This window comes from Sebastes fasciatus, chromosome 7, assembly GCF_043250625.1.
Source record: "Sebastes fasciatus isolate fSebFas1 chromosome 7, fSebFas1.pri, whole genome shotgun sequence".
Classification (NCBI taxonomy): Eukaryota; Metazoa; Chordata; class Actinopteri; order Perciformes; family Sebastidae; genus Sebastes; species Sebastes fasciatus.
This window is the reverse complement of record NC_133801.1, coordinates 30,246,537-30,273,643: the sequence shown is the minus strand read 5'-3', so window position 1 is coordinate 30,273,643 and position 27,107 is coordinate 30,246,537. Positions and strand designations below refer to the sequence as shown.

The 27,107-nt window shown below is 40.8% G+C and overlaps 2 protein-coding genes across 4 annotated transcripts in view; both read left to right on the top strand.

Moving 5' to 3' along the window:
• Window positions 1-378: 378 nt before the first annotated feature.
• LOC141770575 (thrombopoietin-like) lies at window positions 379-9,873 on the top strand. Of its 2 annotated transcripts, none has more exons than XM_074640252.1 (5): window positions 379-635; window positions 2,597-2,730; window positions 2,959-3,045; window positions 5,204-5,368; window positions 6,239-9,873. In XM_074640252.1, exons 1-5 carry the CDS (start codon window positions 623-625, stop codon window positions 6,422-6,424), a joined length of 585 nt encoding a protein of 194 aa, XP_074496353.1. In that variant the 5' UTR covers window positions 379-622; the 3' UTR covers window positions 6,425-9,873. The 2 variants fall into 2 exon arrangements, with proteins under 2 accessions (XP_074496353.1, XP_074496352.1); XM_074640251.1 differs by having other exon boundaries at window positions 5,171-5,368.
• Window positions 9,874-12,303: 2,430 nt separating this feature from the next.
• Window positions 12,304-27,107, top strand: part of LOC141770562 (solute carrier family 12 member 9) — a 94,387-nt gene continuing 79,583 nt past the window's right edge. For both annotated transcript variants that reach the window (XR_012594590.1, XM_074640223.1), the window contains exons 1-6: window positions 12,304-12,928; window positions 16,783-16,917; window positions 18,194-18,331; window positions 19,144-19,470; window positions 21,842-21,949; window positions 22,034-22,145. Coding sequence is in view for 1 of the 2 variants with exons in the window: in XM_074640223.1 (XP_074496324.1) it covers window positions 12,709-12,928; window positions 16,783-16,917; window positions 18,194-18,331; window positions 19,144-19,470; window positions 21,842-21,949; window positions 22,034-22,145 (1,040 nt within the window). In the remaining variant the exon portion in view is untranslated. The remainder of the gene's footprint in view (window positions 12,929-16,782; window positions 16,918-18,193; window positions 18,332-19,143; window positions 19,471-21,841; window positions 21,950-22,033; window positions 22,146-27,107) is intronic.

Below are 27,107 nucleotides of genomic sequence, written 5' to 3'. Positions count from 1 at the left end.
TGACCAGCTCATTAAAAAATGCACCACCAAGTGCTGAAATATAGAGAAACCCCTCTTCTTTATGCATCATATGTCATATTGATTTTTACTTTAATATTAGTTATTTCAAGCCTATCTTTAGTCTAGCATGATATGGACCAACAAATACAGATATGTGACAGATGAACCAACAGATATAAACTACACTAACTTATCAAAAGCATTATGACAGTGAGTACTACATGTCTGCATCATCATGTTAAATCTGGGTTAGTACTGTCTGGGTCTACGTGGTGCCTCTCTTGTCTTATTTGCGTTGAGGATCCAGTCAAACATTAACTTTGAGCTAAATCAAATATAAAGCCTTGCTTGCTCCAAAGCTCGCACTGCATGTCACGGTTTTGTGTGTGACCACACGTCACTCAGTGACACACCGGTTTATTATATTGACAAACCATTCAAAGAGAAAGCAGCTGAGTGGCGTTCTCACCAGACCTGGGACCTGTGATTCAGGACTTTGCTTGAGCTTTGTGCACGGAAATGGATACAGAATGATTTTTGAGTGTTCTGAGCTTATTTTTGTGAAGAAGGATGCAGGTTGCCAGACCACAGCTGAGGGACACCATGCACCCAGGAACGGGTTATGGCTTATAGCAGTAAGTTGACTGCTTGGATTTGCATTCCCTGTATTACGACTCTTATTTACAAACGGGGAAATGGTGTCACTGTGGTTTTATACCAGGGGTTCTCAGTCTTTTTAGATGCCTGAAATAAGGTCTGTGGTTAACACAAGCTTAAGAGATTTTAACATTTTGTTCTACGATATAAAATATGTCAGTAAATACCCCACTTGTGAATTTTGAAGCCTTTATGTGTCTTAAAAAAAGTGGTTGCTAACAAGTGGCTAAATGAGACTACTACTGTAAATGTCATCACGCCGACTCGTCCGCCTTTACAGCCTCGTTGTGTATACTCGCGCTCATGCGACTGTGGTGTTTTTTGTGTATAGCCTAATTTCAAGTAATTGATCTTTAAAGATTTCAGAAAATAAACAGTAGCAAGACATTGTCCTAATAAATCCTGAGGTTTAAATTTACCAGTCTAAATCTGACTTTCAGTAAGTGCTTCAACTTAAAAATAATGAACTTATTGCTGCGTGTCACAATCATATCAAGAGTTTCAGTTGGCCCAAAGCTAACGTGGGTGGGAGTAATGGACACAATATGCTGGTTTTATTGGCGCAAATGATCCCCATCTGTAGATATGCACTTCATAATGATACAGCACAATTTTATAATTTATAGCAAATTATTTGCGGTCCCCGGCCCCCACTTTTGAGAATCACTACAATACAGTAGTGTAAATGTGTCACTTAGATGTCAAATAGGATGTTACACACTCTAAAGAACATGTTAATATTAGGACTATGGCTGTGATATAATGCCTCAAACTATTAGGATATTCCACACTCTATTAAGAGCACAGAGTGACTCTTATATGACGTCATATTCTCCAGTAAAGGCTAATCAAGGACAGCTAACGTTTTATTTCTATTTTAGGACTGTCAAAGTTAAAGTGATAATAACGCCTTGACGCAAATTTGTTTTAATGGCACTAATTTCTTTAATGCATGAACGCAACTTGCAATTATTAATTGACCCCTTCAAAATCTGTGGCGGGCTCAGTTGTAAAGCTAGAAAAATTAAGATATTGGCATCATATTCAACTACAAACCCTAAGGGATCCACTGGTACCAACCATGTCATACTAGATTATCGCGAAGGAGGTTAAATAATGCTCCAAATTTACACCAAATTTTGGCGAGGAAAAACTGGCATGGCCACGAGCCTCCCCTTTACAGACATGCCCACTTTATGATAATCACATGCAGTTTGGGGCAAGTCATAGTCAAGTCAGCACACTGACACACTGACAGCTGTTGTTGCCTGTTGGGCTGCAGTTTGCAATGTTATGATTTGAGCATATTTTTTAGGGTGTCTGGACAATATTTATCATTGTTTTGTGTTGTTAACTGATTTCCAATAATAAATATATACATACATTTTGCATAAAGCAGCATATTTACCCACTCCCATGCTGATAAGAGTAAAGAGTAAATACTTGACAATTATCCCTTAAAAGTACATTTCAAACAGATAAAAGATGTGAGATTAATTTGCAATTAACTATTTTAATCAATTGACAGCCCTATTCTATTTATTTCTTTAAATTCATACCCTTATTTCCCTGTAACAATATTTTTTTCAATTAAAAAAAAAAGAGGACAGTTAACCTTTCCCTGCAACACTTTTCATTCACTAAGTTCCAATTTTCACACTTTAAAAACATCTGTGTTGATTATGTGAACATGAAATGATTAAGAGATACTTGTCAGGGCAAAACGTGGGTGGGGATTTTGGCAAGATAAGAGTGGAGCAGCAAAGAGGTGAAATACAGAACATACAGTTGACTCCATTGAGCAGGAGTTGGATCGAGGCCAATAAAAGGAGGAGGCAGACATAAAAAACCCAGACAAATACAGGTAAAAGTCTGTCTGCTGCCACAAACAAAAGCTAGATGGCAGCTGGTAAGTCATCTCCGCTGTGTGCTCCCGTAGGACTCCTGCTGCTGCTGATTGGAGTGATTTCCTCCCATCTACCTGAAGTCCAGGCCAGGCCCACTGACTTTTGGTGCAACCGTCAAGCCAGGAAAAATATGGAGGAAAGGATTGAGATGCTGAAGACAGACATGGTAAGGCATTATGCATTCATATTGATTTAAGAAAGAATTAACAAATAACCAAATAAAAACATTTAGTATCATATCACATGGGATTTCCTAATAAATCTTTACTTTTGTTAAGCAAAAGTAAATAAAAAAAATAAAAAAGAGTAGTTGAATCTCTAGTGATTGGGCTTGAACTTGTTGATTTATGTGTGATTTCCTGTGCACGTGACATAACTTTGTTGATGTACTCAGGCTGGCTGTGTGGGCGCAGACACGCTGCCCTCTCCTGTGCAGCTGCCATGTGTTTCTGTACACACCGCAGAATGGGCAAATAAAACTGTAAGTACTACTGACATCCACTGAAGCACGTACGCACACCTTCCGTTTGTCTGTCATTTATGAATTTGGCTGTCAGTTGCAAAAACAGATGGCATGTATCATTTTTTTCCCCCTTTCCTCTTCTTTCTTGGTCCACTACTTATCAATTAATACAGAAAACTGTGCAATGAACGGGTGGGCTTTTTCAATAACTTATTTTACAGTGTAATGCTTGGTTGGCATTTTACATATAAAAAAAGTGGTTTGAGAAGCAAAACATATCACATCTCATTTTCTGTTAAAAAGCTACTTTGTAACTGATCAACATGTTCTCGTCCCAACTAGTCACATACTGAGGCTTTCTCAGACCCTTTGGCGTCACTTTACTGTCACAGTAAACACATGCTTAACGTTGCATATTTAAACAAAAACACTGCTAAGGTTTAGGCAATAAAACTACTTAGTTAGGTTTAGGGAAAAAAAATTATGGTTGGGCTTAAAATGACTACATTTGTAAAGTGAAAATGAAACAACTGCGGTCCCCTGGATTAAAGCCCTGTATGTATATATATATATATATATATATATATATATATATATATATATAAACTGGAAAAACAAAGTTTGGAAACTTGTGTTTGGTGGATTATTTCTCTGTTGTTACAATGCTAATTGGCATTGTATTTTACATGGTTGGAAAGCCTGTTTATTTACCTTCGCAATGATGTCCAACTTGTAAGGATCATGCATTTGTGGGATGCGCAGCACAGCTGATTATGTCGGTAGCGCCCAAGAAAAATTTGCCAAAATGCTCCGTCAATGGTAAACAGTGTATTCTCCTGTTGGTATTGACTCTTGTTTTGAGTTGTTTGGTGGATTGGATGATTGAACTCTCTATCAGTAACAAGGAACAAACAAGACATATTGTCAATTTTACACTTTATTCATTTAATCCACCGTCAGGAGCCTCAGTAGCGGTGGAAGATCCATACGCAGCCACAACAGCCTGGCACCTCCTCCTCATGCTGGTCACCAACCTGGTCACACGTTGCTGTGGGATGGCGTTCCATTCCTCAACCAGGATTCGTTGCAGGTCAGCCAGCGTGGTTGTGTTGGTCACTCTAACACCTACAAGCTGATCCTACAAGTGTTCAGTTGGGTTGAGGTCTAGACTCTTGGTAGGCCGTTCCATTCTCTCTACTCCCACATTGTGGAGGTAGTCTGTGATAACCCTGGCTCTGTGTGGGCGAGCGTTGTCATCTTGGAGGATTGAGTTAGGTCCCAGATTGTGGAGATATGGGATCGCCACTGGCTGCAGAATCTCATCCCGATATCTCACTGCATTGAGATGGCCTTCAATGATGACAAGGCTTGTTTTGCCAGTGAGGGAGATGCCGCCCCACACCATGACACAGCCCCCACCAAAAGCTGTTACTCCATCGGTTCAACAATCAGCATAGCGTTCTCCGCGTCGTCTCCATACTTTGACCCTGCCATCCAACTTTTGCAGACAGAACCTGGACTCATCACTGAACATGACATTCCCCCACATGTTCAGGTTTCATTGTCTGTGTTGTCGACACCAGCGCAAATGGGCCTGACGGTGAAGGGCAGTCATTGCAGGCTTCCTGGTAGCCTTATGAGAATACACTGTTTACCATTGACAGAGCATTTTGGCAAATTTTTCTTGGGCGCTACCCACACAATAAGGTGTGCTGCTCATCCCACAAATGCATGATCCTTACAAGTTGGACATCATTGCGAAGGTAAATAAACAGGCTTTCCAACGATGTAAAATACAATGCCAATTAGCATTGTAACAACAGAGAAATAATCCACCAAACACAAGTTTATGAACTTTGTTTTTCCAGTATATATATATATATATATATATGCACGCACAATAGCTGCCTTATTTGCTTGCCAACTAACAGAGGGTACTCATAATAGCAGGTACTGTGAGCATGTTAGTATGCTGATGTTAGCATTTAGCTCAAGTTCAGCCTCACAGAGACACTAGCATGGCTGTAGAGTCTTGTTAATGAAGTAACTGACCATGGACTTGAACTGCCCCATGAAATACTAATCATTTGTAGTACTAAAATACTTTGTCGCACCTATTAAATCAGTCAATTTCATTTCACAGAAACATTGTGACAGTGTGTGTGTGCTTGTCCAGCTCCATCAGAAGCGTTCAGAGGTGGTTGGGGCGCTCCAGGTGTTTCGAGATGGAGTACAGGGTGCGAGGAATCAGACCACATTGGACTGTCAGACCTCATTGTTGGAGAAACTGGGGCATCACATCGCAAATTATCTGGCTATCGTCAACAGACTTCAGATACAGGTAATACATATGAACGTGAATACCTCAAAACACAAAAAGATCTACTAAAAAACTAAAACTATATTTATCCATATGATAAAAGAGAGAAATAAAAAGCGATAATTAGAGAATGAATACAAAGAGTTTGGATAAACAAATAAACAATATGACATTTTACTTAACACTAATTAACATATTCGTGTAAATACATTCAATAATTATAGATCAATGACAATTCAGCATTTGTTTCACATAATATTAACTCACTATTTTTACTACAATTGTTCTTATTAGACCTGATGATGAGACTTCTCTGAGTCTCCAACACAATTGGCGAAAGTTATACTTTCTGCATACGCAAGTATGTGAGGGTCTGTGAGGGTCCGCTAGGGTCCGCGTGACGTAAATTTCATCATCAGAGGGTGTGTGCTTAGGCTCTGTGCGGATGTACCACCAATTTGTTGTGACCGCGCAGACCTGTCCAGAACTTTCCGGACTTGTCCGTGTGGCCACTACGCTACAAGTGGTATAGTACATTTCCAAAGGACATGTACGTGGATGCGGCAAGCATAAATCACGCTTTGTACTTTTTGCAACTTAAATTTCATCGTCAAAGGGTGTATGCATAGGCTCTGTGCGGACGTCAGCATACCACCATTTGTTGTGGTGTGGAACGCGTCCTCAAAGCAGACAGTATAAACGGAACTACTACGCGTCCGTGGTGTCTGCAGCTGTCTGTGTGCTTATCCGTTTGGGAGTATAAACGAAACTTAATCTAACAACATAGACATGCTATCAGCAGCCTTAATTCACTAATGTCTGTATTGGTTCTGAAACGCACATGTTTGTCTCGTGTATATTAAATTAATTTTTACTTTTGGGCCCTTACAGAATGGCACAGTGACACCACCTCATTTTGCAGTTCAGAACTGTTCCAGCCGGAACAGTACCAGTGAAGTGCTAAAACAGTACGGAAACCTACTCAAGGGAAAACTAGAACGCCTTGCTATTGACCTCCAAGATGGTATCTGCAAAGTGGAACACAGGACAACCAATACTAAAGGACCTTGCAGCTGATTTAACGGCTGGAGAGTAGCTTATTTGTGCCGCTGAGCTGTGCAACCTCACACTGGATATCAGGAGAGGACCAGCACGTTGTGGACTGAGAGGGTCCCAAGAAGAAAGAACTGGGATTGGACTGGTGGATAGAACAGTACGGTGGTGGAAATGATCTGTGGTTTTGCCATTTACACTGGAAACAAGGATGGATACGGGCATCAACCAGGGAGTTGTTTTGAAGGCCAAAGGAGATAGCAATAGTTTTGAGTTGAATGTCATAAAAACTCACAAGGAGTGATAGTTTCTTGCAGATCTTTTCAGTGTGGGAAAGCATCTAAAAGGCAATACAAGCACTTGAAACTAAAAAGTCTTCAATGGAATAAACATAAAGGAGTTTTTAAAATAAGTTAGTGGCTTCTTAAAGGGACCGTTTATAGCTTTTTACACGTATAAATCTACCGGGTCGGTGTCCCATGCGCGCTCGCATATGAGCGCACGTGTGTGGCTACGCTGTTCAGACCGCTCCTCTGCCTGCTTGTCTTCACTCACACAACGCGCGCGTTCTCGCTCCACCTCACGTTCATGCGCGCTCACTACACACTGCAGAAGAGTTAGTTTAGCTCGGAGAATATCTAGTGAATGTAGAGTGGACGTTTGTGCAGAAATAAATGCTGCAGCTCCTCCAGACCAACAGAGGTTTTCTGTGTCTTGTGAAGTGACGGGGCTCCGCAGCGAGAAACGTTATCGTTTTCGACTGCCTGAATTGAGCTTATTTGGGGCATGACCAGAACATATGTGTCAGATCACAGGGGGCTTGTGAGCACCTATCACATCTATCATCTAATCTGTCTGGGTAAAACTTGGAGAGTTTAGCCTTACTATAATGGAGTCTGTGTGTCACCTTAAACTGTATAAAGCTGAGCCTGGCACAGCTGGAGGATGAGTTGACAGCTCTGAGGGCTTTTTCCTAGAAATTTTCCGAAAAGGTCATTTGCAGTTCCTTCTCCCAGTCGGTTCTGATCCTGTTGATGATAGACTCATCTGCTGGTGATAAGAGGTCATAGAAGTAGGAGATTTGGCCCTCGGGTAAGGTTCTGGCTTTAAGCACTATGTCCCCCCCACCCCCCAAGTCTATGCCTGTGGGGGGTGGGATCTGGGGAAACTGGGGGGAGTGAGTTCTAGCAAAATTACGTAGCTGAAAGTATCTAAAAAAGTCGGAGCTACCTAAACTGAAAGCAACGCGTAATTGATCGAAGCTGGTAAACAGGTTGTCTGTATACAAGTTTTCCAGGCAGTGGATGCCTTTCCTCTCCAGCGAGGTAAATCTAGGATCAATTGCAGCTGGTAAGAACAGATGATTATTGCAAATAGGGGTCGCCCGAGGAAGAGTAAGCCATCTAAAGCGCCGCCTAATCTGTTCCCAAATTTTTAGAGTGCCGATAACGATGGGGTTAGACGTGTATTGCGAAGGGGAGAGGGGCAGGGTGCTGCAAGCCATGGCTTGAAGTGAGGAGGAAGTGTCGGCCTCAATCTGATACCAACTACCATGAGATAGAGTGAACCAAAGCATGATCTTGTGCACGTTGGTGGCCCAGTAGTAACCAAGGAGGTTAGGTAAACCGAGCCCGCCCAGCGACCTGTTCCTCTGTAGCAGTGCTCTACCAATTCTCACGTGCCTACTGGCCCAGATGAATGAAGATATAAGACTGTCAACAGAGTTAAAAAACGATCTGGGTAGACAGATAGGAAGTACCTAGGTAAGATGTTCATTTTGATAGTCTGTACCCTTCCAGCTAAAGAGAGCGGTAGACGGCTCCACCTCTGTAAATCAGATTTGACTGTCGCCGTGAGTGCTGTGAGGTTAAGTTCCTGTAGCGAGCGGATAGATCTAGTGATAGCGATGCCTAGATATTTAAATCCTGGCTTAGATAGTTTAAAAGGTATTGACGGCGATGGTAAATCAGCAGCCAATCAGTTAATAGGAAAACATTTTTTTTTTTATATTGCCATGTTATGATTTGAGCATATCTTTTTATGCTAAATGCAGTATACCTGTGAGGGTTTCTGGACAATATTTGTCATTGTTTTGTGTTGTTAACTGATTTCAAATAATAAACATTTGCATAAAGCAAGCATATACGGTATGTTCATTCCCATGTTGATAAGAGTATTAAATACTTGACAAATCTCCCTTTAAAATACATTTTGAAAAGACAAAAAATATGCTATTAATTATTTGCGATTAAGCATGAATAACTATGGATGATCATGCGATTAAACATGATTAAATATTTGAAACGATTGACAGCCCTAGTAAAAAAAAAAGCTTACTAGCAAGAAAACAGCTACATCAAACCTGTATATCAACGCCATTTGCTTGTCAGTAAGGTTGGTCTTGTCATTAGTTGCACTAAAGATATGTTTTGCTAAATAGCCAACATTAGATGTTACTTACTCTACTAATCTCAAAGAAACATTGCGAGTTCAGCATCAAACCTCATCTCTTTACACGCCAACAGCTTTGTCCAGCGGTGGAAAGCCACGCCAATGTTTCACTTCTTTTCTTTACCGCCGAACATGGTGTCTTGCCCGCAGCGGGTGGTTGGGATGGTGATAAAGGTTGTTTGCCAAGAGCTTCAGCCATTTACTGTGTCACTAACCAGGGGCTGTACCTTCAACGTGATTGACAGGCCCTCAGGCCCTACTTCTTCGTCCTCTCATGTTGGATTGGTTGCCAGAACATTTCACAAATCTGAGTTTGTCTTTCAAGTGAAACGAATCCGACTGGAATGCAGTCTGTCTAATATTATGATGAACATCGCTTTGTAAACCACACTGCCTGTACCAGTGTTTAGTGTGGCAGTGCACTTTGTTGGTTATGCTTGCAGTGTGTAACTGTAGCGCCCTCTGTGGGTGCTGGATGAGAGGTGCTCTATGTCGAGTTCTGCAGGAGGAAAATGGGCTTCTATTTTCTTCCCCTCTTTAAAGCATTTGATGATGATTTTAATAGCTCATTTTTGAAAAGATGAAGAAAAGAAGGAATAACAACATTTGTGTGCAAATAAGATCTTCAAACATGAAACTGATACAGTTAAAGATGCTGTTAAATATTTTGTCACAGTGCCCCAAATGGCAAAATGTCCTCACAGTTCACTGTTGATGATGTGAAAGTCAACCGTGTGAAGTATTTAGATTTTCAAAACAGGGATCCGATTGTGTGCTATAACAAAATCACTGAGTGCATATTTACGTTTATCATGTTTTATTTGAGATCTTTGAGGAAATATCAGTGTTGAAAATCCAATGATGTTATAATGTATATAGTCTATGTATATATGTCTGATATTTGTTAATTTGTCTGCATTATTTTTTTTATAGATTTTGTAAATATGTATGCATTCACTTTTTTTTACGTATATGTATCAATATGTATAATATGTAATAAAGCTGCAGTATTTTTTCAATAATGTGTCATTCTTGCTAAATCACTGTAGTGTCTAAGGAAGATGTTCAGACTCTGCTAGTCAGACTGTGTTATTAGTGTTAATATATTATTTATTTACTGGAGAGGACTTTAAATTGTTTTGGGGGGGCCATAACAGCATTGCACTATTCTGTATTATTTGGAACACTTTTATCATTAGTGTTAAACCAGTCAAAACTTTCAAAATGAAAGCACTAAAAGCAATTGCATCATTCTCTGAGAATACAGAGGTGAAAGAAGATGAGGAAAATGTTTGTTTTGCTGTGATATTTTTTTCACAGTACACTGTATTTTCACAGCCACATTGATCCGTGCAATATGCCATTGTTGCCAAAAAGGAAAAAAATACAGACTTTTTTTACACTTTTTTTTTCATTAAACAAATAAAATGCATATATTGATAATAATTAAAATGGCAGTAGGCAGAATGTTTTTGGCATCATGGGGCAAAAAATTCATAATAAGCTTTCAGCATATTGTAATTCAAGTGTGACATCTGCACCTCCTCATGGCTCTTTTTCAGGCTTTAGAAAATCTAGCCCGTGACGGGAGACTTTGGCCAATCACAGGTCATTTCAGAGAGAGAGCGTTCCAATTGGCTGTTCATTCAATGGAGACAGCTGTCAATCACTTGCGAACTCTCATGAAACGGTCAAACTACGCAGCGCTGACCAAATAGTCAATATTCTGTTACTCGAATGCCCATTTCTCGCATAAAATGTTGTTTTCAGAGTCATCTTGTAGTGTACTGTTTAGCTGTAAAATTAGAAAGTTTGCTCCGGCTGGTGGGCGGTGCTTGGTTTTTCCTCAACTGATCTCAACATGGCGGCTGGGTCACAAACGTTCTCATTTTATAGCTAAACAGTACACTACAAGATGTTTCTGAAAACATTTTATGGGAGAAATAGCCATTACAGTAACAGAATATTGATTCATATTTGATCAGCGCTGCCTAGTTTGACCGTTTGATCGGAGTTTGCGAGCGATTGACAGCTGCTCAGAGACGGCAAGGCTCCAGCTCGACTCTGATTGGTTGTTTTCCTCCAGGCTGTGAAATCTTGCAGATGCCATTAGGAGCACCGGAGGACACAGAGGCACATGATTTTTTAAGATTACCTGTCTCATGCACTACTGTCAGGATATAGTGACCGTTTTATAAAAATAACTTTTATCAATCATATTTACTGCTGCTTTAAACAAATATATATTGCATGTATCAATAATAATTAAATGCATTTCACATTTAAACTTCTTTTTTTCAAGGGAAAATCACATAAAATTCCAGATTTGAAATGGTCAAGTGTGTGTGTCTCACATGATGGAGTTCCTCTCAGCAGGTGGCTGAAAGAATGCAGTGCTCTGATTGGCCCAGCCAACTTCATCACATGACTCAAAGCAACAGGCTGGCAGTAAGCGGGCTGGAAGGCTAGAAAACACAGGAAAAATCGATTTGTCAAGTTAAATACTGACAAACAGGACACAACCGGAAACTGCTGGATTTGTCTTTAAAAACAGAAAAGTAAATATTTCCCATATGTAAGTATTGTGTCTCAAGTACTGGAATGTCTCTTGTTTGTCTTGGTGAATTATTCTGATTGACTTGACTGACCAGGCAATGTCTCTTAATTATGATGAGTAGTTTGGTAGATGTTTATGGTAACTTTACATTTTTTTTTTTTTTATCCTAGCCTTTTCCATAGATCATGATTTGTATTCTATAGTAGGATGGACATATATATGAGCTAGTCAAGATGAGGAGCACCTTCAGCCACAGACTCATCCCCCCTTGGCACAACACAAAGCGCCTGGGTCAGTCCTTCATGCTGGTAGCCATCAGGCTCCACAACCAAGACTGACCCCCATATGACAACTATGAGGACTTTAAGAACTTTAAACATGCACTATCTGCAACCATCTTGGACTCTAACCACTGGCACACTTTACACTTACTTTACACTACACATCCTATTTACCACTTTATTGACTGCACATATGTACATACTACATTTATTTATTGTACATACTACATTTATTTATTGATGGACTGTACACACTATGTTCACCCATTCACTCTGTATCTTTTATATCTCTATTTATTGTTTTTATAATTTTTGTATACCTTTACCTCTCCTGTGTTTCACTCTGTTTGCTGATGTTTGCTGATGTTGCTGCTTTGACACCTGCATTTCCCTCCGGGGATTAATAAAGGTTCATCTTATCTTATCTTATATATCATGGCAAGAGGAAGAATTGAATTTGAGTTTGCTGTATATTCCTGTTGAAATACATTCTTTCTTTCCAATTTGTCTTGTAGTATTAATTGCACACATTGTTCTAGCTTCTCGTTGGCTTTTATACTGAAAGACATAACCGGAAGTTCTACTCATGATAGTGGAGAATTGACGCTCGTACATCACATGATACTCTGCTCGGTAGAGCTGCTGCTAGACTAGAAACACCCACAGAAGATAGACATGGGCACCTTGTGTGGACTTTTAACTGACTTTTTAATACTCTGCAAGGACTGCTTATTTTAATATAGAAGTTTAGTACGTTAAGTACTGTTTAATGATAATAAAAGCACCTATTTCATGCTTTGCTATGTGACGTTAGCGAGGTAAGGTAACGGTTCTAGCTACAAGTGAGCAATCAGGACGCCTCTCTAACTTCTCTAACTTCCGAGAAGAAACCATCGGAAACGTTTCTGCAAGTGTCGGAGACAGAGTCAGTGTTCATGAGATGGAGTGACAACTCGCTCTGACATTATCCGGAGCACTTTATAAAGTTTTGCAGCTTGTAAAAGAGGCAGGTTTTCACCATGACAGAGCGGACTCCTCTCCTCCACTACCGCCTCTCCACCAGCGTCAATGAGTCCGAGCCGCGGTCGCCTCCGCCAGGGCAGGTCCTGGTGGAGCACCCGGGCAGCCCCCGGCAGAGGTCCAGCCAGCAGCGACAGCCACAGAAACTCTCCATCTTCGTCGGTGTGGTGATCCCCACCTTGCTGTCGATGTTCAGCGTGGTGGTGTTTCTCAGAATAGGTGAGTGCTGATGACAACAGATGGACACTTAAATCACTGCATACCGCTTTGTGATGTCCAAATAACGGATGTACGCCAAACCCCATTCACAATATGTGAGATTTTAATGTTGCCTTGCTTGTAAGTAAAGGTTCGTGGTATATAACATGACTATGACCTTTTTAGGAGGCACTGGTGAATTCGGCATGCAAGTCATCCATCAAATCTGACTTGTTTCAGTAATATCAACTTTTAAAGTACTCACTGTTCTTCTATATAAATGACCATTGAGGGCAATATTGAATAGTGTGAACCAATACAATAAGTTGAGGTGACATTGACATTCAAACTGATATGATGAATCCATTAAAATCTTTTATCCCTTATCATTTCCTCCATAATCCAGTAGGCCAATAAAGGAGATTAAAGCACATTAAATTACAGAGGGATTTTTAAGCTTTAATATAGTCACTTTGAGTTTCATACGCACCTGCACTCAAAACCATGGTCCTATTTCCTGTGGTACCAGTGTGAGAGCTAGTCCAAATGCTACCTTTTTTGATTTGATGGGGATTCAATCACAAGTTAAAAGCAAAGTGAGTGCACTATTCTATGTCATTAAATCTAGCAGTGCATTTAGTTCAGTGACAGTATGACATGCAGACATCTTTATTATACTTATTACTAGCTTTTTACATTAAAACCCTCAACATCTCACACAGTTTTGCATGTAACCTGCAAGGTGGATGACTTGCCCCAGTGAGCAGGAGAGCTTTTCCCTCCATATTTACATTTATTGGGTAAGAATAAAATGTTTGACCAGACTTTTCTTTAGTTTTGAAAGTCATGCACAACCTATACTTTCTCTTGCAAAATTGTTCTAACCTTAACAAAAGTTTGTTCACAGCAAAAATGTGCAATTTTCGAAAAGCGCTGTACTTGCTTCTTGAGGTTTAGGTAATGATTTGATGGATGAAAAGCTTCAGACACCCAGGGTTTCAATATTTAAGTAATATAGAGTGGTTGTAACGTTTTCCTCAAAGTTTTCTTATCTGTCGGAAAGTGTAACATATTGGTTTCCACAGAGAAACTTTTTATTTTTGTGGGGTCAATAGGCTACCTTCATTTAGAGGAAGGTTTTCTGCTTTTCATCTGGAGTAATGTGTAGGTTCAAGGCTAAAATAGCTGAAATAAGTCAGTTTGTTCCACGTCAAGAGCGTAACATTTCCGTTTGCCTTTGAAAAAAAGTGCTTGTGAAGCAGAGTAATCACGATATGTCATGCAATCCACAGTTTCACATTTCTGTTGTCAAAGCATAAACCAGAGGCTGCTGACAACTGGGAAGTACCAAAACCCAGCCTTTGACATAACGTAACTCCTTCTTCTCTTCTCTCTTATCTCGTTCCAGTAGTTGTTTCTCTCCTTGTTATACCTCCAAGTTGTTTTCTTACTTTCTCTCAGCCCCCCTCCCCAGCCCCAGTCTCGTGAGATGTCAGCTGCTGTGCAGAGGACACACATAGTGTATACACACCACACATACAAGCACAGACTTCACATGCACACACATAGTACATGTCTGTGTAGGACTTAAGAACTGCTATTCTCATACAGTAACATGCCACCCTAGACAGGAACTAACTGTAGTTTCACAGTGGAATTGAAACTATCAGCTGTGAAAGCCTCAACATAGAGGAGGATAAAGACACCTGTGTGTTGTTAGGTAAAATTTTTTTAAAAATCAAACCCTCATCATACATGTAATACCATGGCTTAACATATCCCAGTAAATAAACTGATATTATTTTAGTATTTAAAATAATAAAATAAAATACTAAAAATAAAATGATAAAAACCATAAAATTTGCCATTAGAGCTAAACAAAGTAAAGCCTTTAAAAAAAATCTTTTTCTTGCCTTTACCACACTCAGCAGTCCTGTAGATGAAAGCAGATCATGATAACAGCAGCATTATGCTGTTAGTCACCGTGTATAATCAAAGATCACAGTAGTAGAAAGTGGTGGTGATGAGGAAAATGTGTGTCTAACACGGTGTAAATATCTTCTCTCACACTTTGATGACAAGCACGAGACTTTTCTTATGAAGATGTGATATTTTAGTTATTTTAATCAACCGTTTGCTAGCATCGCGACTAGTTTTGTTACAACACTTTTCCTTTTTGGTCTTTGATAAATAGCTCCTGATGTTAAAGCCAGGGTTGTTAATCATCTTCAAAAACATTTTGTTACATTTGTTGACATTTGTATTGCCTCAACGCGCCCTTGTGGTTAGACGTTTTTCTCTTGCTGGCGGAGCAGCAGGTTGAAGGTGGCAGCGAGGCTGGATCTGGGTCTGTCTGTTGAGGAATAGTTCCTTTTACAAACAATACAATGTGGTGTGCAGTTATTGTAACTGTGTATACCTGCCATGCTCTATATATTTAAACCCCAGATTTAAGGTGTTAGGAGCCTTGAGCCACGCTGGACTGGGTAGCTGTGATAACTGCACCTTTTAATATATTTTATGTATTAATCACAGTAATATTTTCCCTTTTTGTATAAATAAAATTGTGCATTTTTTGATTAGTCATGTCTCCAAAGCATCCTACAGTTGCTCTTCAATTCCTCCATAGGATTATCTCAGGCATAGCTGTTTCCCTAGATAAAATAGAAAATGTTATTTTAACTGAAATACTTTAATTTTACATAATTTTGCCTATTTTTTTATCTTATAGCCAACAGTTCTCTAACCCTTTAGCTTTAACATACTAGGAACTTTTAACTGGTTATGAAACAGTCTCAATTTAACACTGATGCCTCAACATGACCTACGTCAGTAAACGAGACCATCAGCGAGAAGATTGGCTATTTCTATATAGTGATTCTTAATGCTTGTCATCGGTGCCGCCGGGTCGGATTCCACCGCGGACAGACCCAAATCCTGCCTCACTGCCGCATTCAGCCTGCTCGATGGCGATGGAGAGCTCTGCGCCAGGCAGCAGCGGCTCGTCCTCCGGCCTGAAGCCAAGCTTTGCCTCGCTGCTTGAAGAGAAAAACATCTAATCACAGAGGCACGTTGAAGCAACGCGTAATAGCCAATCACAGCGCTGTAGGGCGGGACTATGCGGACATTTCGCTCGGGGCGAATAAAATGATTGGACGGGCTACCTGCCGGTCTGCCCGTGCACTCATTGGAGTCTTCCACAAACTGCTAGCTTGACAGCTGTTTGTAATGATAATTTTGGGGGCGTGGCTTCGGAGGGAGGCCTGAAGTGACGGACTGTCAGTGTTGTCGACTTGGTGACTTTCTCGCTAGATTTAGCGACTTTTGGAGCTAGTGCCGCTAGCTACTTTCATTGGAAAAGAGTTGGCAACACCAGGCTGGGTTTTTCAGTTGGATCATTTTTACAATCTAGCGTTCTTAAGATTACTGACTGAACCACAGACTACAGCATCACACTAAAGACACGGAGAGGAAACTGGAATCACTTTCAACATGTGATTGCAGTTTCATTGAGGATGATGAGGATGGAAATGTTGGGATGAGTCATTTTCTACAACAGTCCCTTTCATTTTGGATTTCTTATAAATGATTTTCAGAAATGTATTCATCATAAGCTACAAGCACAATTCTTCTACGTATGTCTATATCATCCACACATACTGGATGATGGTATCGGTGTGTATTAACGAGGTTCTCGTGCCACATTGAATGCTCACATCCTCTGCACTGTGACTGTGGGAGCTTCCCTGGAAAGTTTAAAATCTCCCTCTTCAGCCACACTGACGTTACTCCCAAGGCAAACTTCTGCTTTCAGCCTGCTGACCGAAGGAGTCAGGGTTTCATTCTGACTGTGTCTCTGTGTTCTGTGTGATTAGGATTCATGGTGGGCCAGTCCGGATTGTACCAAGCTATCGCCATGCTCCTGGTGGCCTACATCATCATCTGCATGACTGTGCTGTCGGTGTGTGCCATCTCCACCAACGGAGCCCTGGATGCTGGCGGGGCATATTGTATCCTTTTCACATACACACACACACACACACACACACACCATCACATGACATTTGCACGTAATAGTCAGCGTAATATCAGTAACCACATCGAGATATCAAGAGCACACACTTGTAGAACTCTTTTCTACACTAAACGAAGACAAAGTGTGTCTTTATTTGTGGTGGTGTGATGTAGCGTTGTCTGTGACACTGAATGGGAGCCTGACTCGTTCATTATCTGCACTATAAGACACTGTTTGCTCCTTTAGAGAGAGGCCAGTGTGTTTCGCTGCCAGGAATTTGGTAAATTACCCCAATCAGTGGTGTTTATCAGTCAGGACAGGTCATCTCCGTCATTGTCTTTAGTTGAAATACTACATGCATTACGTGCCTACATTAAAGAGCGTTGTCTGCTTGGCATTCAGCCTGTGCAGTAGTGGCTTATCTGCAGACGATTATATAAAAGTAATTCATTAAACGTGGATCATCTGCAGTTATATATTTACACACAGGACTTTGGAAGGACTTTGTTTTGACTGTTTTTCCTTCATTCAGGGAAGTTTCCCTTAGAGAAAGCCAGGGCCGGCTCTAGCCCCCTTAATCTAGGGTTTAGTTTGTCCGTTCTGGGCTACTGTAGCGGAGCAACATGGCGGACTCCGTGGAGAGGACCCGCTCCCTATGTAGATATGAAGGGCTCATTATAAGCTAACAAAAACACCACGATTCTTAGTTTCAGGTGATTATACACTAATGAAAACATAGTTATGAATATTATATTCTATCTTTGCTAATACATCCCCCGAAATGCTACACACTGGCCCTTTAAATCACTCAACTTTTCTCTCCTTCTCTGGCCAAATGTTAAACAAATTCCCCTACCAGCACCTGTAAAGCTCACCAATCAGCATGTTATATTTGTTTAATCCACAGAAAAACAAGTGTAAAAACTATAAGTTATGGTTTGTGGTTGTAGGTTATGTAGGGGTTAAGTCCTATAGACAGAGCCAGGCTAGATGTCCCCCCTGATTCCAGTCTTTATGCTAAACTAAGCTAACAGTCTCCTGGCTGTGGATGTAGATATTTACCGTACAGATATGAGAGTGGCGTCTTTGCATCTAACTCTCAGCAAAAAAAACAAATATTGTGTTCAACAAAATGTCAAACTATTCCTTTAACTTTGTTTGTTAAGGTCATAAACACTAATTGTTAATTGATTAATAAATAGAAATACAAACGCACACCTGTTTCACAGCGTATCCACCAAACGAGTGCACTTTTCCTGAACTTCACTCAGACATGATCAGCCGTGCGTTGGGCCCAGAGTTCGGTGGCAGTATCGGCATCATGTTCTTCTTCGCCAATGTGTGCAGCAGCGCTTTCTTCGTGCTCGGTCTGGTTGAAGCCATTGTGGCCACCTTCGGAGTGCCAGAAGGTGAGTTCAATTTTTAAACACCCTGTAAAATACTGCCAGGTCAGCATTTGTCATTGTGTTAGTGAAGAAAAAATATTTTTATATACATTTAACTTACAACATGTAACACGCATCATAACAAAGAGACGCAACATTAGGGCTGTTAATAGCCGCAATATTGCAACATCTTGCTACTGACAAGCCAACCGCCGGGGATGGTAAGCAACCGCCCTAACCGCTATGTTCACATTAATTTTGGAATATAGCTTAATACATTTTCTTACTTCTTTAGTTAGTTTACCAGGTTTTGTTCTTTAGGTTAAGTAGTGGTTTTCCATCTTAAAAAAAACAGAAGGTTCACTCCTTTAGCCAACCAGAAGGATTTAGGTCATGGAGACACTAAAGTAGTTATGGAAAGTTATGGAAAATCACGTGACCGTCCGATTTTACAGCAGGGCCCTGGTGAGAACTATGGAAACATTCATAGGGATACCATATAGGAAATGCTTTCTATGTTCAGTAACTGACTGGTGAAATAGTGAGAACATCTGAGGTGTGACTGTGAATATAAAGCAGAGAGTGTCTAGATAAAGTGGTGGCGGTAAAATAAAGCTTTAAAAATGGCCAGTTAGACTGAGGGCACAGCCATTATTGTTTATTCCTGTGAAAAGCTGTTTGTGTCTTTCAAAGCTTTTTAAATGCACCACTTCATATTGACATTCTGCTATTGAACACATTCTGTCAATCAATTATAAGCATTAACACATCTTCCCCCTTATCTTTTCCCTCATGACCTCCTGCCTCGACACCTTCACCATCTCATCCACCGCTAGACGGGTCTCTGGCCACTTCTGCCTACCAGATCCTGCCTTCGGGCTACTGGTGGTCTCTGCTTTACGCCACAGGCATCCTCCTGCTGTGCCTGCTGGTGTGCCTGGTGGGAGCCTCCATCTACGCCAAGGCCACCTTACTCATCTTCATTGTGGTCATGTTTGTCCTGGGCACCATCTTCATCAGCTTCTTTGCCGTACACCCTCGCACCATAGTCCTGCCCAGTTCCGCCGCATTTAACCCGGCAGCCAACAGAACGGGCCCCCCGTTTCCCACTACAGCCAACTTCACTGGCTTCAAGTTGGACACGCTGCTCGGGAACCTGTGGGGTGAGTTGGATGAGGCTGGAGACAGAAATAGTTCTCTCAGGATGTTTTCATACCAAGCAAGCTTGGAGTGCTTTATTTGATCTGTGGTGTGTTTACTTTTTTTTGTTCATTTTGCCGTATGACAACAATACTATTTAAACTTCAGGAATTTGCAAAATACTTGCATGTGCTGGACTGATGTATGAAACCAGAGCCTATATGATGCTTTTTCCTGTTGCCACCCATGTGCCCTTTTTTTTTTTTTTTTTTTTTAAATCAAAAGTACATCATTTTTTCCTGCAGTGTTGGCAGAGGACAGACGTTTTGATGGATCTGTAATTAGATATTGTACACGTTTTTCGGTTCTTAACGTCCATGGAAATCTATCCAAGCACTCCACACTGTTTGCAGGGATTTATATCCAAGCACATGATTTCTAAGCTAATTGGTGTAACTCGGGCATGCACCCAGGCGCATGTGAGAACTATTACACATTCAAGCTTTGACTAATCCCAAGCTCCGACTAAAGAGAAGCACACACACACACACACACACACACACACACACACACACACACACACACACACACACACACACACACACACACACAGAGACAGAGACATGTAAAATCATGATTTTACATGTGAATATTTTAAAGTCCAGAGAAAAAGGGTAATCACATGTTTACAATTAAAACTTCCAATGATGTATGAATAAGTGTTAATATTAGCTGTTAGATTATTTTCCTTCTTACTATACAATACTTTTACTTTCATTACTCAAAGAAGCACAGTAGTTTATATGATCTTTGTTCTTGTTGGAACTCCCCCAGGGAAAAATGCTACTCATTGATAGAACAAGACTTGACTATATGTCTGGACTGTATGGTCAGTCTGTGAATTTGTGGCTAAATTAGACTTAGACTGCTTTTATTGTCATTCCCGCATATGCATGAGTCTCACATACAGGGGGACGAAATTGCGTTTCACAGGGACCACAGTGCCACAAATTGTTAAACAAACAGTCAGTGGTCATGTCTATAATGTTAAATCCAGCGGTACATGTCCACCAGGTCCGGCAAGGACACTAGGGGACGTACACGATCATGGAATGCACCTGATTGGTGGGTGGTTTTCTGCTTGTCGTTTCAAACAGGAAACAACGCGGCGGCCTGCTCGTAAACTTTCTGTTATTCCGTCTAAACAATCGACCAAAATCTACTTCTGAAAACATTTAAAGCGAGAAATAGGCGATGCCACCGCTGAATCTGGTTTCATTTTAATACTAGATCGCCTTGTTTGACAGCTTGGTCCAAGTTTCGCGAGCCGGACGCGTCGCACTAGATGGGCTCATTTGCTTTAAAAAGGACTGTTCCCGCCTTTTCATTATGAAAGAGCAACGACCAATGAGGAAACTCCAACACTCGGCCGACCAATCGTGTAACTTCATCTCTCAGTCAGTCACTCACTCATGGTACATGTCCACAGCCTCCGTCCTTTCCACACTTCCCATTCATTGTCTATATAAGCAGTGGTGCAATGCATTATGGTAGCGCGGTGGCGCGATTCGAGAGACGGGGTGTCACATGCAAATCAGGGGGCGTACAGTGCGACTCGCCGCCTCTGGAAACTCCCTAGAAACTTTTAAACTAACCGTTGTTGATCCAAAATAAAGACAGATTCAGCAACTGCATGGCTTATTTTTAACATAAAACGCTTTCAGAAACACATTTCGGTGAACTATTTTCGTGATATAAGAGAATAAAGTTTCCAAACGAGCCATCATGTTGCTTCCGGTTTGAAAGCTGGGGGCAGCAGCCCACGAGGGAAAGCGTTCGTCCAATCAGGTGCCAAGTGCCTTGTGTCTAGTGGCAGCCCATCAAGCATCCAGTGCTGGGAGGTGAGGTGATCCCTCGTGATAAAAAAACGCCCCTGTGCACATGCACCATCAGTCAGTCACTCAGTGACAGACTTTTGTAGGGCTGGCCCTCTGCGGTCCAGCCAAAAACAAGAGCAGAAAGTTCTAAAGTGTTAGTTGAAGTTAAAGTATTAGTCGTGATCCATGTTATACATGTCTGGGAATGGTGATCAAAAGTCTCTTCAGTAGATCTGATATTTATTTCCAATTATACACATACAGCCATAAATACCTCAAAGCAGATTTGCTTTTTATAAATGGATCCAACATGCTGTGATTGAGTAGAAGCTGCTCTGTAAACAGCAGAAAGGATGTGCAGAGAATGGTTCTCTCAAACGCTGTAAAACATGATGAGGTTCGGTGGCGAGCAGGTGCAGAGGAGCCAACAAACCAAATTGAACTTTCCGTTGGAAGACTGATGGTGCTGATAAAAGCACAACTACAGTGACTTATCTGTTGTTATCTCTTCCCACAGCCGACTACACTGTGGATTACACGACAGGGAATATGATGACATTTGCCACAGTTTTCGCTGTTATATTTAATGGCTGCACCGGCATCATGGCCGGTTCCAATATGTCAGGTAGGTGAAGGCAACTTGTGTGCGTGTGCGTGTGTGACCTGATTACCTGTGTATGAACACACAGTAAACTTGTCTATCTACCAGGTGACCTGAAGAATCCCAGCTACTCCATCCCCCGCGGCACCATCACGGCCGTCATCTTCACCTTCATCATCTACAACCTGCTCAGCGTGCTGGTGGCCTGCTCCTGCGACCGGTCAGTAACACACACACACACACATGTTTCCATTTTCATCTAAGTGTCTTGGCTTTATACTACTTCCTGTAACACATTCAGTTCTATCATTTACATCTACAAACAAACAAAAAAGCGGTGAAACGGCCCATAATTGAATATTAATCCAGGTAATTAAACCGTCGGGTTTTAGATAAGAGTACAAGTGCTGCGCGGTGCGGTGCTGTAAGTAATAGATGTTTGCATGTTTTGTTTTCAGCAGCTGAAATCCAATACTTAGTGACAATCAGATAATGCAAACAGGGTTAATTTTCTGCTTCACCAAACTGAATTGGAGCATGAGAGTAGCCCGATTTCAAAAGCATCTATTCCGAGTGGATGTTATCCGACAACAGGTGCCGGTTAATCAATTCAAACAGCTGCAGCGTGCATGAATGGAAGTGGACAAAATAATGGAAACACACTATAGTGACCAGTGTGCCTCCTTTTTAAGCCCATTGTTGACACTGGATCACTGATGGATGAATCATTATTATATCCCCGCGACAATGTAGTCGGGGGTATATAGCGCTCCGTGTGTCCGTCCTTCTGTCCGTCCGTCCGTCCATCTGTCACACTTTCGTTTTTGGAGCAGAACTCAAAAACTATTGAACATAGGAACTTTAAATTTGGTATGATGTCTGATAGTTTGGTCTAGTTGTGCCTTTTGGGGTTAAGCTTGTGTTAACCACAGACCGTAGTTCAGGAATCTACCTAAAAACCCATTCAAAAAACCCCATTGACTTCCAGACGAGGGAACCGAAAGTGCTAAAATGCTAACTCCTTTCCGAGTTTTAGGATTCATTCCTGTAACACTTTAACGGCTCATTCTGAGGTAATAAAAACACAATTCTCATTTTCAGGTGATTTATAAACTACAGGAAACATACAGTACTTATGCTACACACTGTGCCTTTAAGTATAATATTAGCATCTAGCTTCTAGTGACATTTCTTATTTTTGAGTTGTTACTAGAGGCCTACTGCCACTCAACACTCAACACTGTGTACTTTTAATGGTATATTCCACTCGAACTCTATATTTTGAATAACAGATACTTGCTACCCCTCGGCTTGAAAAGTGGCTGTGAAAAGTGTGTTGCTTGCTCCTTTGAGGAGGATGCTAGCTGTACTCCGCTTGGATTTACGACAATTACAAAGTAATTCTATGTCGACCCGAAAAAACATGTCCAAACACATCAAAATGTCGATAGAAACGACTCATGCAGCGTAATCCACAAGCCTGTGTGACACTCAAGTATTCCTTTAATCAAGCGTTGGTGTGCAACTAACAATCTATCAGGGACACATGGATAACTTCGGTGTCTGTGTCCTCACCTTACTTCGCTCTTAAGGTTAGGACAGTCAAGTCTTTTACCTTGATGTTGCGGTTGGTATTTACTTCTTTCTATTTATTTGTCCTCCTTCCCCCGCCCTCTGTCTGTCTCTTTCTATCTGTCTTTTGCTGAGTGCCAGAGTTCAGTATCGATGTAGCTCTAAAGCGAGTGTTGCCAAGGTGCTAAACTGACATGACAGGGCTATAAAAGAGCATCAGAGATCAATACTGCCATCATTTACCCTGCCGCACCGTCTTCCCTCTGTCCACCCACCACACACACACACACACACACACACACACACACACACACACTCCCTGATAAGAGACAGTTTATTAACACACTTTCTCCACCTCTGCAGTACTCTATCTTTGTCCCTGGAGTCACACATATTACTTGTACTTTACGTTGGTGTGTTTACATATGGTTTTCATCTGTTGTAGATATCTAAAGTAGGTTCCCTTGTAGAAAATGACTTATGTCGGTTATTAATGAAGGCTAGAGGCAGTGTCAGCCCCCACTCACATGACCCAACAAAGAGGCCACAAATGTCCCTCACATGACCTGTGTGTGTGTGTGTGTGTGTGTGTGTGTGTGTGTGTGTGTGTGTGGGGCATTAAAATGTGTCTTGGTCACAAATGCAGTGGAATCTGGTCACTCAGGACACATCAAGTGATCAGTGATTCCAAACCAAAGGCACTTGTACCCAAGGGGATACTTCTGCAGTAGTCATAAGGTACATAAAAAGATTGTAGAGCAGCTCTACTAATTTGAAAACAAAATAAAATTGAAAAAGTGGGTCACTTGTAACACCTGCGCGTTGCGATTAAAGGCCTTTACACGACAAATAAATGACACGAAAATGTGAAATACTCGCCTGCGAATATTATATATGTCTAGGGCTTTTATTGTGAAAAGTAAGAACGGAAGAAGTGGATCTGGTCTGCACTGCCTTTGTCTACCTGAGTTTGCCCAAGTAGATGACCCCTCAACTTTATCAAAGGAGATTTGTTCTGTTGTGCAACATTTTTTTTACTAATATCAGTAACGGCATGTGACATCACGCCATGTGCATTATGCACGTGAGAGAGAGAGAGAGAGCTTATCGATCAGTGCACACAAGGTTGCTGTAGAAATCTGGTCATGTGTCGTAATGACTTACTGTAGAAAGGACATGTAAATTATTACTGTTAATGGACAGGATAGAAAGTGAAACATGAAGTTCCTCAAAGCTGTTTCATTATGAAACATGGAAGGAGTATTATTGGTTTCATGTCCGGGCCGTCCCTCCCTCCCCTGTCTTATCTACAGTAAGCTCTGAGTCATTTGGTTTATTGAGGCTGACCAGAATTGAGCTGATACTGTATGTTATCTTGCTGGAGGAAATGTATAATTTCTCAGAAGCGCTATGAAAGCAGACGGGGTATTTCCTTATTGTGCACTTGTTTCTGTTCATCCTCACAAAGTCCAGATGTCTGGCTTTGTGATTTTTTTTTTTTTTTTTTTTTTTTTAAACAGCTGGTTAAAGCACCAGTAGGCAAGTTTTTTTATGTGTAAAATACAAACCAAAGTAGCATATTAGGCATTACAGTAACAGAATATTAATTCATATTTGATCAGCGCTCCCTAGTTTGACCGTCTGATTGGAGTTTGCGATTGATTGTCTGCTCCTTCTGTTGAATGAACAGCCAATAGGAACGCTCTCTCTCTCTCTGAAATGACCTGTTATTGATTCCCGTCACGGGCTAGATTTTTTAAAGCCTGAAATCAGAGTCATGAGGAGGTGCAGAAGTCTAGTTTTCTCTCAGAACACTTGAATTACAATATGCTGAAAGGTTATTATGGAATTTTTGCCCAATGATGCCAATAAATATTCTGCCTACTGAAGCTTTAATGTGAGAAAACAAGAAGAATATTTAAAAGTCAAACCAGTTATTTTAAATTTGGTAGGTAGCATCATATTTCCCACAATGTGTTTCTCATCTTACTTTTAGAAGTTTATGCGGAATTTTCAGTGTTTCGTAAATCAGTCTCACTATGTGGTAATTTCTCCTCTGCATTGCAATAGCTGGCATTTTTACTGCTTTCACTTCCCTGGATTTACACAATGGTCTGAATGTGCACTGTGGGGAAAAAAAAAAAAAAAAGTCTACAGACAATATTTGACACCTAACTCACAAGAATGCAGCCATTGACTGGCCAGCAGCCACTATCAGGAGATGATAAGTGGGCCGACGGTGACAGTGACAGGTCCCACCGGTGAACAATCTATTTTAATCTTCCAGCTTTCATTTTCCAACGGAGGATTGAAGCTTCTACCTGTTTGTAAGCAGCATGCTGCAGCGCTCTTCATCTTCTGCATGTGGAAAAAAACATTTCCATTCACCGCTATTTCTGCCTCATTAAGTCGGCTCAATCCAAGAAAAAATATTACCAACAATACCTAAAGTGCATCATAAAACTTTATTGATTTTCTGTAAGGAAATTAGAGAAAGACCGGCATTTATGATGGCACAATAATTTATAAAAAAACATCCATTTACCAAGTGCAAATTGTTCCATCCATTATACGTACGAGATCACATACCTATTCAAAGAAAGCATTTTTGTGGTAATTACTCTGAGATATCTGTATATGAATAGAAGAAGCATTATGTGTTGATTTAACAAAAACACAAGCATGAGGGGAAACCATAACCTTGAAGCAAAAAAAAAAACATCTTACATTTATCTCACACGACCAATTGTACATCCTAACTCCAAAATAACACACACTGACACACAAGCATGTGTTGGGCATTAAATTATTCAGACAGACAGGCTAACCAAATGATCATGGATTAAAATATGACTGCTTCTATTAAAGTCATTCGCCACGTTACGGCGCTGCAGCACTACATGTCAGTGAAGCCCTAACGCCTGAGATGAGACTATAGGGTAACTGTGAGGATGGCAGTATCTGATTATTATGGGATGTCGCTGTGGGATGTGGTAGGTAGGCTTATGTTTGTGTGTGAATCTCTGTGATTTAACTGGAAGATAGGTAACCCTAAACCTTTACTTAAACCCCCATTATTTAGCATTTATAAGCAGTATAAAAATACTTAAAGATGACCTATTATGCTTTTGTGCTTTTGTCCCTTTCCTTTAGTGCGTTATATAGTTTTTTATGCATGTAAAAGGTCTGCAAAGTTACAAAGCCCAAAGTCCACGCCAAAGGGAGTTACTCTCTACAGAAACACTGCTCCTGAACTGCCTGAAACGCCTTGCTCGAAGTCCTGCTTTTTCTTCCGTAACGTGGTGATGTCACCAAGTAACACATTTGCACAATACCTTCCTAGCAGCCAGTTTGTCACGTCCTCAAATCAAACTAGTTAGAATGGAGCTGGAGCGGAGTCCGAAGCGTTTTTAGCGTGTGTTTTGTGGTGAGTGTTCAAACCGAGCATGTTCTAGTCCAAAACCCAAAATACAAGTATGCACCTGAAAATGAGCATAATAGGTCGTCTTTAATGAATTGTTTATAACACACTATAATGTAGTTGTAAGCAGATATAAGAATATTTTAAGTATTTATTTATATGTATGCAAGTAAGTATGTCCTAACCTCT